This window comes from Elgaria multicarinata, chromosome 16 (genome assembly GCF_023053635.1).
Source record: "Elgaria multicarinata webbii isolate HBS135686 ecotype San Diego chromosome 16, rElgMul1.1.pri, whole genome shotgun sequence".
Lineage (NCBI taxonomy): Eukaryota > Metazoa > Chordata > Lepidosauria > Squamata > Anguidae > Elgaria > Elgaria multicarinata.
The window spans coordinates 7821878-7839051 of record NC_086186.1 but is presented as its reverse complement, the minus strand read 5'-3'; the positions used below and the strand labels follow the sequence as shown (position 1 = coordinate 7839051).

Here is a 17174-nt window from a genome sequence, read left to right as displayed (position 1 = left end):
AAAAACACGAATTTTTCCCGCTCCCCCCCCCAATGGGCACAGAGCCCCTGAGGAGCTCTGTGCCCCGTGCCTGGCTCCCAGATCCTTGCAGTTACTCATGAGGAGCCAGGACAAACTGCGATGCCAGGCCACACGTTCCACAGTCTCGGGATCAGCCCAAGACTACGGAAAAAGCAGGCGACAACTGTATGGCGATATCCCCGGCCAAGGGAGGGATCATCCCAACCTGTTCCTGGGATGCCCTGTGCATCATGTGAATGCACCGGGATGTTCCCAGGGCGAACACCAGGATATTGCCCCGACTAGCTACGGCCTAGGTCTTCCCTCAGAGCCTTATGGAATCAGGATTGTTGAATGCTCAGGGGAATTTTCCAGTTGACATGGCAGGGGGTCCTGTCAATACTTTGGTCTATGAAAAGGTAAGATGGAAAGGTCTGTTGACACGATCATTCCCAAGTGCCCTCTCCTGCACCAGTTTATCAGAGGGTTGGGACAGATAAAACAAGCAGGAAACGTTGCTGGGGAACTTGAGTGGGAGGGTGCTACTCCAACCCATGTCCTACTTGTGGGTTCCCCATTGGTTAGCCACGGTGTGAGCAGAATGCAGGACTAGATGGACCTTTGGTCTGATCCAGCAGAGCTCTTCTGATGTTCTTACGATGACTGGAATGCAGATGGCACGAGTCTCATAATAATTATGCCTGACCACAAAGAGGAGAACATTACTGGGCCTACTTTGTGGTGGTGAGGGTAGCAAAGTGCTCTCATTTTCTGCCACCCCTGCATCCTCAGGTAGCCATCCAGCAGAGTTCTTTCAAGTGGTGTGAGGACTCTTACACTTGGACCCTGGGAAGGATGTCTTGGAAGCCTCAGAGGTTGTGACAAATCTGCAAGGCACATTGAGGGTGAGGATGCTCACATTTCCTCTGACCTTGACACTGTCTCATCTGGTTATATGGGATCAGGTTCAGGACAAGCAGCCTAAAGACGTGGACTTGCCCAAGGTTGTCTAACCACTTGCAAATTCAACCCTTGCCCATTCTGGCAAATTACATCTGCAATTAGCTGGGTGTATCCAGGAGCTGGTTTAACACCTCTTTGGGAGAGGGAGTTGTCCCAGCAGTCTTGAAAGAAGTGGTCATAAGGCCATTCATTAAAAAAAATCTCTCACTAGTCTCAGAATATTGCAACAACTATTGCCCAGTCATGAATACCCCTCTTTGGGGCAATGTGCTATCAAATACTGGGCTAGTTGGACCAATGGTCCGACTCAGTACCAGGCAGCTTCCTATGTTCCTATGGGCTCAAGTTACAGGAAGCCAGATTCCCCCTGGACATCAGGAAAAATTTCCTGACTGTTAGAGCAGTGCGACAATGGAACCAGTTACCTAGGGAGGTGGTGGGCTCTCCCACCCTAGAGGCCTTCAAGAGGCAGATGGACAACCATCTGTCAGGGATGCTTTAGGGTGGATTCCTGCACTGAGCAGGGGGTTGGACTCGATGGCCTTGTAGGCCCCTTCCAACTCTACTATCCTATGATTCTATGTTCCTATCCTATGCGTATTTACTGAGAAGACAGTCCCACTGAGTTAAACGGGGCTTCCCCCACCCCCACCCCCAGTTAAGTGTTCACAGGATTGTGGCCTGAGTCACAGTTTGGCAACTCCTAGGCTTCTATAGGACACAATCCATCTGGGGGCGAGAAAGGTACAGACAGTTCAGCAGCAGCCTGGCAGATGGAGGAATTAGAAGCCAGGCTCAACAATACGCTTAAATAAATCACATAGGCCATGCATTTAAAATTAAATGAAAAATCAAAGGCGCATTTGATGCCAGACTGGAATGGAATTTTGGCTGCTGTCGGTTGCATAGAATAGGGTCAATCCATCCTGCATTGCTACTATGCTGCCACCAGACATTTCGATATGGGGAGCTCTGCCTATCTTCCCATCTGATTGCAGGCTGAAGGAGGGTAATATTCCCTATCAGCCACAGCTGCAAGAGTTGGCCTTGAAGGAGGCCTCTAATTTACAGCCTGGGATTGTGAGAACCTCGCAGGAGGAATTTTCCGCAGGAGAGGGTGGCTTGGGAGATTCACCCAGGTTAAATTGAGGGTGGAACAGAGAAGCCCTCATCAACACAGTGTTCACCTACAGGCCAAGTTCCCCTGTCAAAACAGATTGTCAGAAAGGGAGCTCTATGTACCCTCCCATGTATATAAGCTGGTATAGAAGCTGAAGAGCTTTTGCTGAGAACATCTTAATTGCCTAGAATACTTTTTTGTCTGGACTTTTCATGAATTCTTCTCTGCCTTGAAATCTTTCAATAAAGACTGGATATATATATATATATATATATATATATATATATATATGGATTGGAACTCTGACTGTGTGAATTTTAGCCTTGGAACTTTCTCTTAAACAAAGCAATGTCACCATACCCTTTGCCTAAGCTATTTGATTTTATTGGGGTCTATAAATGCTGTAAGCTTTGCTGTGAGCTCTGGAAAGCTGGTTTCTGTAACCTGATCTGTTGGGATAAAGAGTTTTGTTGTCATTTGTGTTCTGTGTCAGGTTACTGGAGTATGTCAGAAAGTCAGGCCCGACGCCTGCCCAACTACAGGGTTTGATGGGGCTTGCGCGCCTGACAGTGGGCCAACGTTATTCTCTACAGGCTCAAAAAAAGATACCAAGACAGATTTACACATCTCAGCTCCAGGATAGACATATGTAACACCAGACACATGGTTATTTGTTGGGGAAGTTATCGGATCTAGGAAGTCCTTCCTGCTGTTCACCCGCAGAAGCGCATGTACTAATACGGAGTCAGGAAGGGAGAGGTCCCTGACATTTGCTGCCCTATAGTAGAAGGCAGTTGCTCTTGGTTGGGGTCAGGCTGTGGGTTATCTTTTGCTAGGCACGAAACTGGCTTCGTTTATCCGCTCTTGAACCAAATCCAACAGGTATGCCAAGTTCCAGCCACCTCTCCTTCCACTCCCAGCACGTTGATTTATTCATTATGAAGGCTTTCATCCTGTCTTACAATTGCAATTATCAGGGAGGCTTCCAGCAAAAAAAAAAAAAAAGGATTAAAAATGCAATATAATAACAAATATTAAAAACACATCTCATTAAGCTAAAAGCAACATAGGAACACAGGAGATTGCCTTATACTGAGTCAAGCCAGTTGCTAGGGAACATGAGCAGGAGGGTGATACTGTGCTCATGTCCTGCTTGTGGGTTCCCCACAGGTAGCTAGTTGGCCATTGTGTGAATAGAATACTGGACTATGCTTCAGGGTGGATTCCTGCACTGAGCGGGGGGTTGGACTTGATGGCCTTATAGGCCCCTTCCAACTCTACTATTCTATGATTCCATGACTAGACGGGCTCCAGCATAGCCCTTCTTAGGTTATTAGACCCTGGACCACCTAGCCCAGTATTGCCTATTTTGACTGGCAGAAGCTATCCAGGGTTTTAGGCAGGATTTTTTCCTCACCTGGAGCTGCCAGGGATTGAATCTGGGACCTTTTGCATACATAGCATCTGCTCTACTACTGAGCTATATTCCTTAATCTAACAAAATGACAGAGAAATAAAGAACAGCAGGGGGCATGGAACTAGGTCTGAAAGAACTGGGCATGTTTAGTCTGGAGAAGAGAAGATTGAGGGGAGACATGATAGCACTCTTCAAGGACTTGAAAGGTAGTCACACAGAGGAGGGCCAGGAACTCTTCTCGATCCTCCCAGAGAGTGCAGGACATGGAATAGTGGGCTCAAGTTACAGGAAGCCAGATTCCGGCTGGACATCAGGAAAAACTTCCTGTGTGATAGAGCAGTACAACAATGGAACCAGTTACCAAGGGAAGTCGTGGGCTCTCCCACACTAGAGGCATTCAAGAGGCAGCTGTACAGTCATCTGTCAGGTAGGCTTTAAGGTACTTTCCTGCAATGAGCAGAAGGTTGGACTCAATGGTCTTACTAGGCCCCTTCCAACTCTACTATTCTATGATTCTAAGATTCTATTAAATTCTATCTATGTGGGGGCCAAGGACTGCAGGTGATATTTCAAACGTCAAGCAAAGTCATTCTGACATCTAACCCACAAATGTCACAAAGTTCATATGGAGAAGAACACACATTAGCTATAATATTCCAGTAATGATACATTTTCTGGGCAGGCTGATGTGTGTTGCATTGCCTAAGCGTAAAACAAAAACAAGGAACTGAATTTCTAACCATGTCACTCTTTCTCTACTTTGGTCCCTAGCCACACACAGGGAGAATTCCTGTAAGCAGTGGAGAGTACATTTATTTTTAAGTTTCAGAAACCAGAAATAGAACTCAAAAACCCACAATGATGATATGTTGGAAAAACACGAGGCCGGTTGCTTCCAGCCCGAGAATGTGGGGCATAATTGAGTATAACGGGGAAAAGGCCTTGAATATGGAGTTTTATGTATTGCCTTAGTAATCAGCACATAAGGATTTCTGAAAGTCATAAGTTTGTGGCACCGCGGAAGCAAGGGCATATTCTGTAACACACAGTCTAATTGCAAATGCAGGAGAATTCTGTCATTGGGGACCCAATCCCAACCATCTAGTTTAACAGAGGACTGCCGGACAACAGGCCTCAGGAACGTGAATAAGGTTTGTAGATCAACACTGTTTCCCAGAATTGAGGCTCAATTTGCAGCAGGGAAATGAGTACATAGAAAGGCCTGCTGTGTACATGAGAGTCTTGGTGCTCCAGCAAAGCACGTTTAACAAGGAGAGGTACACCATGGGCTCAATGGCTCAGGGAAGTAGAAAGGTGGTCTTGGGTGGTGGAGCAGACCTGTACACCTCGGTCTCAAAAATCCAGGTGTTCTCTGAAAAATAATCTCATATTCACTGTTGTCTCTGGCCTTAGCTAGACCTACCTGTTATCCCGCGATGGAGGAGGGAAGATCTCGTGTTGTGTTCAACGTGAGATCCCTCCTCTGTTTACACACGATGAGCGACGACCTCAGAAGGAGAGGCATCATGCCCGCCATTTTTTACATTAAAGGGCCAGCAGCGCACAAACGCTCGTGCGCAAAAGGTAAGTCCTTTTTTAAATTTAACTTACTTTCCCCGCTCCCCCCACCCTACCCCCTATGGGTGCAGCGCTGCACCCTGTGCGCAGTTCCTGGCTCCTCGCGAGGAATCGTGCAGAGCCGGGCCAACCCGCAGCAATCAACCACATGTTCTGTGGTCTCAGGCTCAGCCGGCACCACGGAAAAACTGGGGCCAAAGGGGAGGGCTATATCCCGGGGCAAGGGAGATCATCCCTCTCTGATCCTGGGATCCCCTGTGCGTCATGTGGATGCACAGGGATGATCCCGAGGATCACCCCAGGATAAAGCCCTGTCTAGCTATGGCCTCTCTCTCTCTCTCTTTCTCTCCCCTCCCCTCCCCTCCCCCACAATATGGAAGGATGTTTCACACTGAATTCCTGTACTGATGTGGGACTCGATGGCCTAAATGGCTCCTTCCAACTGTACAATTCTGTGCCTGGTTCTCACCAAGTCATTCAGCCTGTGTCTGGACTGTACCACTTCAGACTGTAGATGATGCATTGCTCCTTCAAACGCATATGTTCCCTGCACATGGAAGACTACCATGACTGGCCGAAGACTAGGCTAGATGTACTAATTTTCAGGGCTGGGGTGGGAGGGGGGAATTATATGTGTATGAAGGAGCATTCAGTCATGGAACTCTCCAGCTGCAGTCTGAACTGGTAGAGTCCAGACACAACATTATGCCTTCAATGAAAAATAACCTCTTTGTCTCTTCAAAATCAAGGCAGTTTGGGCATTACCATTAATGTTTAATTACAATGGGGCTGAGCTGGGCTAAACTTTCTCCAAATTGCACTCCAGGCTGGTCTCTTATTCAAACTCGCACAATAAATGCCAATCAGGAGAGATAAAGAGCAGTTCCTTACCTGATGATCACACACTGGTTCTCCCTATCAATGATCATGTTTCGGTACATATTGTCCGCTAGAGCATAGATATGTGGTGGGTTTTCATATTGAGCCTGCAGGAATGGAAATATATGGGAGGCACAATGTAATACATGAATAAATGTAACAGTTAATTAAAAGGTCACATAAACAAGAAATACTCAATCCCAATAATTGCTCAATTATTATTACTCCTCCAACAAAACAGTATCTGCATTTTCCCCAAAGGGATTAAGCAGTAGCCAAGACACCTACTCACCTCTAGTCCCAGACAAATTAGTGCAAGGAGATACTCAGGCTAAGCTATGTAGAAGAACAAGCCTTGCTGAGTAAGAACCAGCATGACTTCAGCAAAAAAGAGAAGGCGGATATCACTCTCTTTGAGTGTGTGTGTGTATATATATATGTGTGTGTGTATGAGCATAAGAACAGCCATGCTGAATCAGACCAAGGTCCATCTAGTCTAGCATTCTGTTCATAGTGGCCAGCTGTTGACCAGGAACGCACAAGCTGGACATGAATGCAACAGCACCCTCCTGCCCGTGTTCCCCAGCAACTGATGTACATAGGCATACTGCTTCTGCTACTGGAGGTAGCACATAGCCACCAGGACTAGAAGCCACTGATGGCCTTCTCCTCCAGGAATTTGTCCAGTCCTCTTTAAAAGCCATCGAAACAGGTGGCCATCACTACATCTTTGTGGCAGTGTTTTTCATAGTTTAACGATGCACCATGTGAGGAAGTACTTCCTTTCGTGTGTGTGTGCGCATGCTCATGTGTATTATAGGAAGCCATAACTTACAGCTCCTTGGTACATTTCAATTTCTTTCTCTCCAAAGTACGGCATCTGCTTGAATGGATTCACAGAGATCAGCACCGATCCGATGTATGTCTGTATTCAAAACAGTCAAGGATCTTGGCATCTGAAAATAAACTATGATACACTTCCTGTTCCTACAGTTAGCCCTTAACCTGTTTCTCTGGCTTGCTTGTAATGGTTCACGAAGCTTAAGACGCCAGAAGCATATGGATGGCCTTCAAGAGGCAGCTGGACAAGCATCTGTCAGGGATGCTTTAGGGTGGATTCCTGCATTGAGCAGGGGGTTGGACTTGATGGCCTTGTAGGCCCCTTCCAACTCTGCTATTCTATGATTCTGTGATTCTATGAGATTATGCCTGGAAACCAGATGACAACAAAAGGCTCTAATCCATAGCTTCATTTGTACTCAGGTATGAACACAAGGGCCATGGCTCAATGCTAGAACAAACACAAGTCAATCCCTGGAACCTCCAATAAGAAGGATCAAGTAGCAAGCAATGGGGGAGACTCTTTGCCGAAGATCTTGGAGAGCCACCCATCCAGTCAGAAAATACTGGCCCATGCCAGAAGATCAGGAGGAGCCTGGGCGCTCATGAGAGATGGCTGTGAGTCCATCCCTGCCTGAAAGAGGCTAAGAGCTAGTCCCCAAGAGCACCAGTTTCTCAAGAAAAATAAATAAATAAATAAATAAATATATGAGAGGCAGGCCAGAAGAACACCTGTGAGGAGTGCCCTTTTATGAAGGAAGGCTCCTCATGAGTAAAGGACTCCTTGTGAGTAGGGCCTTCTTCACAAGGGGGACTTCTTCCAGAAGCCTCTGATGTGCTGCAGCTGAGTCTTGGGTGGGGCTCTGGATGCTCCATCTTATAGTCCTACGCAAGGAGGGCTGCTGGAACGATGCCTTATTTGAGGTCCTGATACCTTGAAACCTTGTTTCTCCTTCAGCTGATATCTCATGCTGCTGATTCCTGGACTCCTGATAGGACCCCGTTTCTTGGATCGTGCTTCTGATCCCTGCCTGCCTTTGGACCTTTGAGATGGATTTGCTCCATAGGCTGTCTCAGGATGGCGTTTGAACCAGCCACAGCAGGACATAACCAAACTTGCATAAATCTAGGGTGACCATATGAAAAGGAGGACAGGGCTCCTGTATCTTTAACAGTTGTATTGAAAAGGGAATTTCAGCAGGTGTCATTTGTATATATGGAGAACCTGGTGAAATTCCCTCTTCATTACAACAGTTAAAGCTGTAGCAGCCATGTCCTCTTTTAAATCTGGTCACTCTAGTATAGCTCCTACAGCTTTTATTGCTGTGATAAAGAGGGAATTTCACCAGGTGCTGCATGCATACAAATGACACCTGCTGAAATTTCCTTTTCAATACAACAGTTAAAGATACAGGAGCCCTGTCCTCCTTTTCATATGGTCACCCTAATAGATCTGCATATGAGAAAGCTATTCTGAAGCAAAAGACATACATTATCTAGAAACAAAGGAAGTACATGTGTCATAGCAGGCATCATCTCAAAAGAGGCATTCCTTCAGGCGTGTTCAAGCGAAGGGAGGATACCTCTTCTAATACGGCACTTTTCAGCTGTTGTTTTTGTAGCTATTTGATTTTACCAAATATTTTTCATTGATTAATACAATCAATTCAGTGTTGCAGCCCTAAAGATTAGTATCAGGATATGCATATTGCCTTTGAGTCACTGCTATTGCATGAGTGACAACAACTACCACTTTGCTATTCAACGCACACACGACACAGGCACAATTAGCACTCAGTCTTATACACAAGAACCCATTGTTTTGGGATAATAGCTGCAAGATGATGTCACACTATTAAAAAAAAAAACAGCCAAGCAAATGAACATAAATTTCCATATTGTGCAACCCTGCCGTATGTGGAGGAGTTCCAAGAAACGGCGGCACTATCCAAGGAATCCCCTCTGGAAAATCAAGAATTGATTGTGGGAGCACAGAACACACTGAAGCACAACCAGTTGATTAACAGTGTTAACATTTTATGAGATGATTCAATAACCTTTTCCCCATAAACGCCACATTGTAAAAGCGTGCCCGTGAGTGAGCGAGGGGACAGCTGAGCCATTCAGTAGCCAAAACACAGATGAAAGATAAAGGCCTGCCTGTGAGGGGGAAAAATACATGGCAGGTTGCTATTAGCTGGGAGTGGGAGAAGGGAAAGGAGGAGAGTCCAGGCTCTTGTGAGTCTTTTCAGGCTGGCATGAGATTACGTAAACTGGGAGATGCCGGGCGTTTGGAAGGAGAGGCCTGCAAGAGGCCAGAAATGTCACACCCAAAGAGGGTTGATGAAGGATATCCCCAGTGCAAGTTAAAAGCTCAATCATCCTGAGAGGAGGAAGGCAGCGAGGCTCAGATTGGTGCTAATACTTGGAGATAAACTGCAATGACAATAGAGCCATGGCAATAGGAACCCAACTTGTGAGAGACGAACAGCTTAACACACACACACACACACACACACACACACCCCTCGGATTCTTTCTTGGCCTAACACAGTTTGGCTCCAAAGTTAGACTCCTGCCCTTAAGAACTCTGTCGCACAAGGCACAACTGCACCTCAAATGCAAATGTGTGTGGCAAAACACACACGTGTTGTATTTTGATATTTATTTGATGTTTGTGGGCATGAACCACTGTGGAAAAAGCAGGGCCCTGTCTTCATGGCACCGCTCCTTCCCCTGAAACCCCACAGTATCGTTGCTGTGAGGTGGGGGTGGGAAATCCCCATGACAGGAGGGAGTGCTAGGATTTCTGACCCTCGTCCTCTTCTCGGCATCTGGTGACCAATGACCGGTCGCCATCTGCCCCTGGATTGATGCTGGAGCGAGGTCACACAGAGGAAGGGCCTGTGGCGACCTCGCTTCCAAGGGAAAAGCTGGGGTAAGTCCCCAACTTTTTTATGGCACAGCTTCAGAGGAAAGTCCCACGGTGACTGCGAGTGGGCGGCTGCGTCGTATAAGTGACTAAGTGCCGATTCACAGACACCATGGGGCTTCAAAAACCTATAGGCAGGCCCAAGCAGATTTAAAAAACGGAGCTAAAACAACCCCCAATGGCTGCTTCTGTTAGGGCAGAGGTGTTGACTCTCTTACAGCCCATGGGGGAAGCCAAAATCAAAGGGGCAGGGCCCCAGCTGCCAACGTATTCTGTTTTATAGCCCTTACAAAAATCAGTGGCGGGTGGAAAAGATGAGGGGTGGTGCCATCTGGGGAATCTGGAGGGCCGGATTGGGACCTCGGAAGAGCCAGAGTTTCTGCACACCTGTGTTAGGGGCGCGGTAGCTTCAGGGCAAGGAACACATTGAGGCGAGGGTGGAGTGAGGGAAGTGCTCCTTCTGGTTCTCTGAAGCATTTTCTCTATCCACTGCTGTCATCCGTTACCATCTTCCACGGGGAGGGGTTCAGACATGCTTGCGAGAGTAAACACACACCTGGATCAGGATGGAGTTTGGGTGCACAGCTGGGTGTTTGTGAAGGGTTAAGTCAGCCTTCCCCACCTGGATGTTTTGGACTTCCAATACCCATAAGCCCCAGGCAGCATGGTTCAGGGTCAGGAATTCTGGGCATTGTAGTCCAAAATATCTAGACGGTCCCAGGTTGGGGAAAGCTAGGCTAAGTATTCCACCTCTGCTTTCCCACCCCAGGCAGCCTCTCCCCAAAGCAGACACCAGGTTTCTGCCACCCGTGTACTTTAACTAGTTCTGCCGTCAGAACGTAGAAGGGAAACACAGAACTCAGTAGAAAGAAGGAAAAGCCCGTTTTGACATCAATGCTCTCGTGTATCCAAAGGCTAAATTCTGCTGAGTAGGTCAAAAACTGGATTTTATGACGAGGGAGATTATGCCAGAGTGTGGAAGCTCGGAGCGAAAGAGCAAAGCCATTGTGTCTGGCTTCAATGGAACCCTTTCATAAGGTGATGATATTCCTAGCAGGAAATCAGGTTTGGCAGCGGGGCTGGGAGCCATTTCCCTTGGGCGTTCTGCCTCTCCCCTCCTTTTTCCCCTTTCATCTTCAGCCCAGGCCCTTCAGAGCGGAGCTGCAGAACCATCAATTCCAACGCACACTTAACATTTACAAGCCAAACAAGCACCCGCCTCTAAGGGCACAGCAGCAGGGGAGGGGTGGGGGCACCCTTCCCTCCTGGGCAGGGCAGGACAGAACGAAAGCCAACAGGTGCAGTTTTTCTTGGCATTGCGTGGCACCGGTGGAAGAAAAGGCTGCACTTGCTTGCTTGGAGTCTGCTTGCTTGCTTGCTTGCTTGCTTGCTTTCAGTGAGGAAAGGTTGCTGCTATTTTAAAAGATGGCTTGTTCATTGAGTTGGGCCCCACCTTTTTTTTCTCCTGCTGGGTCCTTTACCTGCACGACTGCTTAGTATTTTGATTTATTTATTATATTATTACATATATATCCTGCCTTTTTCCCTCTTGCAAGGAAGCCAAGATGGCTTACATGACTCTCCTCTTCCTCCTCTCCATTTCTATCCTCACAACAACAACAACCCTGTGAGGTAGGTTAAGTGGAGAGGCTGTGACTAGCCCAAAGTCACCCAGTGAGCTTCATGGCCAAGTGGGAACTGGAACCCGGGCCTCCCAAATTCTAGTCCAACATTCCAACTATTATGCCACTACAGATTTTACTAGGAGGAGCCCTGGAGGTCGTGGTGATAAGGTCACTCATCCTCCCATTTCCTTCCCACATTGCTAGGGTCTGGGCCTGCGAACTTCTGCATGCAAAGCAGATGGTCTCCTATTGAGCTGGGGGTGCCTATCCCAGGAGGGGAGAATTTAATAGGAAGGGAATTCTCAATAATTCATTCCCTTACCAATCTACCTGGTCACTCATGTCATCAGAGGGCATGTTCCTGGTGATTCTACATGGACCTATAGCCTAACTGGAGTCCACCAGGAGAAGAGCCTTCAGCGTGGTGGCCCTCTTCCTGGGAAACTCTCTGCCTCTGGAGATCAGGCAGGCCCAACACGGCGTTGTTTTTGGCGCCTCCTGAAAACAGCTCTTTTCCAGGAAGCCTTCCTTGGTGGACCAGCCTCACACTCTGTTTTTTAAGGAATAATTTTAATATAATGTTTCATTCTTTTTACCTTTTGTTTGTTTTATCTCTTATTTATTTTATTTATTTATTTATTTATTACATTTCTATACCGCCCAATAGCCAGAGCTCTCTGGGCGGTTCTTGTTGTTAACCATTCTGGAATCTGTCTAAATGTGGAGCCATATATAATTGTTGTAAATAAATAAACAACCCCTCCACCCTTACTTTAAAAACCCGGGAATGCAATGCTGTCCCCTCCATGTGTGACATGTGCAATGCGCTCTACGTAGGGCTACCTTTGTGCCTAGTCCGGAAACTTCAACTAGTTCAAAATATGGCAGCCAGGCTGGTCACCGGTACACCTGGGGGGACCACATTACACCAGTTTTAAAATCTCTTCACTGGCTGCCGATTAGTTTCCAGGTGAAGTATAAAGTGTTGGTTATGACCTTTAAAGCCCTACATGGTTTGGGTCCAGGCTACCTGCAGGATCGCCTTCTCCAATACAATCCGCCCCGCACACTCAGGTCCTCTGGGAAAAATCTACTTCAGCTAGCAAAAGCCAGATTAACAACTATTACCCAGAGGACCTTCTCTTCTGCTGCTCCCAGATGTGGAATGGCCTGCCGGAGGAGACTCGTCAACTTAACTGTCTACTAGCATTCAAGAAAGCTACAAAGACTGATCTCTTCCAGCAGGCCTATCCAGTGGAATTTTAAGATGTTTTTAAAATGTTTTTAGGATGTTTTTAACAATGTATATTATGATTTAATTGAGTATTATGTATATTATCATTTATTGTTGTTCCCCGCTTCGATCAAAATGGAGAGGTGGGTAAGAAATAATTTTATTGTTGTTGTTGTTGTTGTTGTTGTTGTTGTTATAATCATAGAATAGCAGAGTTGGAAGGGACCTACAAGACTAAGACAGCCTTCCTTAACCGGGTGTACTCCAGATGTTTTGGGCTACTATCCGCCAATGGTAAGGGATTATGGGAGTTGTAATCCAAAACATCTGGAGGTCCCCAGTTTGGGGAAAGGCTGGCCAAAGAGACACTCCAAGCCTCCGTGGACCCAGAAAAGGATACGAATATATAATCATCCATGTAGCGTTTCTTGAGGTTCTCCACAATGGAGTCTTCGGAGATCTTGGAAAGAAGCACCATATCGTCCACGCCACTGTGCTTGACATTGTGGCTCTGCCAATGGTACCGATAATGCCCCTTGCTCCCCTGCGGATGAAAAACAATAGGTGCCAGATGAGTTAATTGAGTCTGCTGCATCAGACTGAAGATATACCTAACTCAGCCTTCTGTTCCCACACATTGCCCAAGACAGTTGTGCGTATTACAAAACATGAACTAATCATCATCATCATCATCATCATCATCATCATCTCTGTTCTTCTGCCTCCAACATAGCAGCATAGAAAGATGCCTTACAGTAAGTCAGACCATTGGACCATCTAGTATTGTCGACACTGACTGGCAGACGCTCTCCAAAGTTTCAGGCCAAATTCTACTGTGTACAGTTTTGGTCACCACACCTACAAAAAGGATATCATAGAGCTGGAAAAAGTGCAGAAAAGGGCAACTAAAATGATTAAGGGGCTGGAGCATCTCCTCTACAAGGGAAGGTTACAACAACTGGGATTGTTTAGCTCAGGAAAAAGGAGGCTAAGGGGGTTTACAAAAAGGAGGCTAAGGGGGTATACATGATAGAGGTGTACAAAATTATGCATGGCATGGACAATGTGGACAGGGAGACATTTTTCTCCCTCTCTCAAAATACTAGAACCAGGGGTCATCCCATGAAGCTGATGGGTGGGAGATTCAGTCAAATAAAAGGAAGTACTTCTTCACACAGTGCATTGTTAAATTATGGAACTCAGTACCACAAGATATAGTGATGGACATGAATTTGGTTGGCATTAAAAGGGGGTTGGATAAATTCCTGGAGGAGAAGACTATCAATGGCTACTAGCCCTGATCAAAGAACCATAGAATAGCAGAGTTGGAAGGGGCCTACAAGGCCATCGAGTCCAACCCCCTGCTCAATGCTTGAATGCTATCTCCAGTATTCGTGGAGATAGCACTCATTCGTTGAGTGCTATCTCCAGTATTCGTGACAGTAAGCCTGTGTGCACCAGTTGTTGGGGAACATGCGTGGGAGGGTGCTGTTGCATGACATCCTGCTTTGTGGGTCCCTGGCTGAGGGCTGGTTGGCCACTGTGTGAACAGAGTGCTGGACTAGATGGACCCTTGGTCTGATCCAGCAGGGCCCTTCTTATGTTCTCTCCTATCCCTACCTAGAAATGTCGGGGATTGAGCCTAAGACCTTCTGCACACAAAGTAGGGGCTCTACCGCTGAGCTACGCCCACCCCTCTCCAAAACTACAGTACCTCCCTGTGTTTTCCTGCTTAAAAACAGAAGCTCCATTATCGCAACTGAAAAGCATCACACATATATAACAGTTGCACGAAGAAGAAGAATGATCAAACAAGCCATGAAATGGTAATTTGTGCAGATTACACAGAAGCTCTGCCCAAGAAAAACATGCAAGCTGTCTGGTGACTTCCACAGTATTCTGGCCAATGTTTATGCGCTCCGAGCCCTATTCGCACATGGACAGGGGCTGAAGGTGGACCAGCAAGAATCCACGCAACAGATGTGAATTCGTTTATTTTAAACATTTCCATTAAAAAAAAAAAGAGGTACCTTATGAATAATATTCAAAGCGGCTTACCGCAGGATTGAAAGAACAATATAAAAAACAAAATGGCAAGGACGATAAATAATTAATATTATATTTTTCAAACTTAAAAGCAGCGAGGAAAGCACCAATTTAAAACACTCCTTCTTAGAGCGAATTGAGTTGGTCAGTGCAGACAGGACTGAAGCCAAACCAAAGCTATTGAGAAACAAGGAGGAGGTATCAACACATGCTGGAGGGAATTCAGGGATGTGCAGAAGTGCAAATCCTCTTTTTCAAAGCTAAGGAAGAAAGGAATACCAAAGCCAGCTCAATGAGAAATGAGCACACACTGGGCGTTGCTAGACGTACCGGGTGTTCCGTCGTTGAGGAGCGGTGAAAGCGGCTTTTCCCGTTCAGCCGTGACGCCTCATCATCCACACCTGCCTTCGATTTGTGGCGGAAGTTTGCGCCGGTTGTGCTGCTGCCGCCGCGAGAACGGTTGCGCAGCCACACCGGCCTGATTGCCGCGGCTTTTTTTTTCGCTCGCTGCACGGTTTGCGCACGTCCGAAAGACCGCAAACTTGCGCAGCCGTCAGCGATGCCGCCGCTGGCCCTGGCGGCGGCAGCGGCGGCAGTGCCAGTGCCAGCCGAAGTGCTGCTGGTGCTGTTGAGGGTCAACATTGATGCGCTCACTTCCTGATGGGGGTCGTGGCGGGTGTCATATGACCCGAGGTCAATCGTCTGCATGGCCACTCTGTGCCTACATCTCCCATCATGCCTCTGAGGTGTCGGCGGCGATGATCGCCTCTGTGCCCTCTGCCCCATCCCAAGGAGCCAACCCACATCTGGCCGTAGCCATGGCAGCAGCCCACAAACAGCTCTGCCCTCTGCCAGCCTGGTACCCACACTAACAGGCAGCGTACAGCACCGCCATTATGCGGCCACGGTAGCTGCCCACCGCAAGGAGTCACCAGCCACTTTTCCGTTCCTCCGTTCCTGCGCAAACTGTCACTGGGGAAATAAAAAAAAAAAGCCGCTCCGCCGCGCTGCCCCAGCTGGCGGACTGCGCGCAAATGGCGGAGGCGGCTTGACCGAAGCCGCTGACCACTCCCCCTTAGCACGCCTTTTCCTGCCCAGTGCGGACCGCAGTGACCTCACATCCTCCCACACGTACTCCGAATTACCGCGGGACAGCAGGAAAAGGCGCCCTAAAACTCACTTTTTTAAAGTCGGGAGAAAGAGGCTTCACCGCGGGATAACGGCGGATCCTCGTGAACGTCATCTGGAAGCCTCGACGTGACTGCGGAAGGTAACGCGCGCTAGAGCCTCGTCTAGTAACGCCCTCAGTAGCCATAGATTATAGAGTGATAGTTGTTGGATAAGAAAATGGTGGGTGAAGAAGAGTGGAAAAGCCTGGTTACAGGACCCCCAAACAGAAGAAAGAGCACAACACACTGCAACTTTTTGTCTCCTACGGGTCCTCTTTGTAATAATAACACTAGGGACTGAAATGCACTATATTAAACAGAAACCACTGAAAGCAATTAAAAGCATCAGCCAACAGAAAGGCTTTAAATTGTCTTCTACATGATATATGAGTCGGGTGTTTCCTTCACCTATCTTGGAAAAGCATTCCTCAAAAGGAAGAAGGCCCCTTCTTCACCAAGAAGGCCCCTTCCCTGGTCATTACCTGCCTAATATATCTCTGAGACACTTCTGAGAAAGAGCATCTGATGCAAGAAGACAATCCTTTAAGCATCCCGGCCCCAAGTCATTTAGGGCTTTAAAGGTTAGAACAAGCACCATATATTGAACACATTGGAAGCCCAACTCCTTTAAGATTAGTGTTATTTCTGTAGAGAAATACAGACGCAATTGATATTTTGGAGAAGCACAAAAGCAGGATTAGTTTATTTAAAAAACAACAACAGAACTGTCACGTATTTGATCCTTTAAAAAGCGCCGCTGTCCCTCGCAGGTGTGCAGAAACTAGGAACCAAAACACTGCTGGGAACAGAAATGTTATTTGGATAGACAAAGGATTATTAGAACCTCCTTCCCAGCATAAAAGCAATTGACCAGAAGAGGAATTAATTCGGTGGCGATTATTTCCTAACATGAATCGCGAGACAGAATTCAAATCAGAATAATCTGCCCAAAAAAGGATATGGCCCGGACAGAGGCGAGCCTAGGAAATGCATCTTTGCATGGGCAAGACTAAACAAGGGTGCATAAAATGGAACAGGAAGAGTTCACAGCAGCAGTCCTCTAGGAAGCCTTACAACATAGCAGAAGCATAAAAATAGAACATAAAGCATTTGAAAACACTTTTGGGTAATATGAAAAGCACCTAGCAAAGGAGCTCAGGGTATCGTAGTACTCAGGAGTGGCATCTACTGTGTAGTTAAGGAAGTCAATACTGTAAGTTCCTAAAGCTTCTTTTTAGGACGAACCTACAGGCTAAACAGGAGATAGCAGGGAGATAGAAACTTTCCCTCAAAACAGAGTGGAGGAAAGGCCATGAAGGGAAAGGCATACCAAGCTTATGCTCAAATAAATAGCATTCTTATGCTGTCTTC

General features: G+C 46.9%; 1 protein-coding gene across 1 annotated transcript in view; it reads right to left on the bottom strand.

Annotated features, from left to right (window-relative positions):
- MYO1E (myosin IE) overlaps positions 1-17174 on the bottom strand; it is a 103518-nt gene that overhangs the window by 55001 nt on the left and 31343 nt on the right. Inside the window, exons 2-4 of the mRNA XM_063142692.1 lie at positions 12989-13132; positions 6793-6882; positions 5970-6064 (exon numbers count right to left, since the gene is read on the bottom strand). Of these exons, the coding sequence (XP_062998762.1) occupies positions 5970-6064; positions 6793-6882; positions 12989-13132 (329 nt within the window). The remainder of the gene's footprint in view (positions 1-5969; positions 6065-6792; positions 6883-12988; positions 13133-17174) is intronic.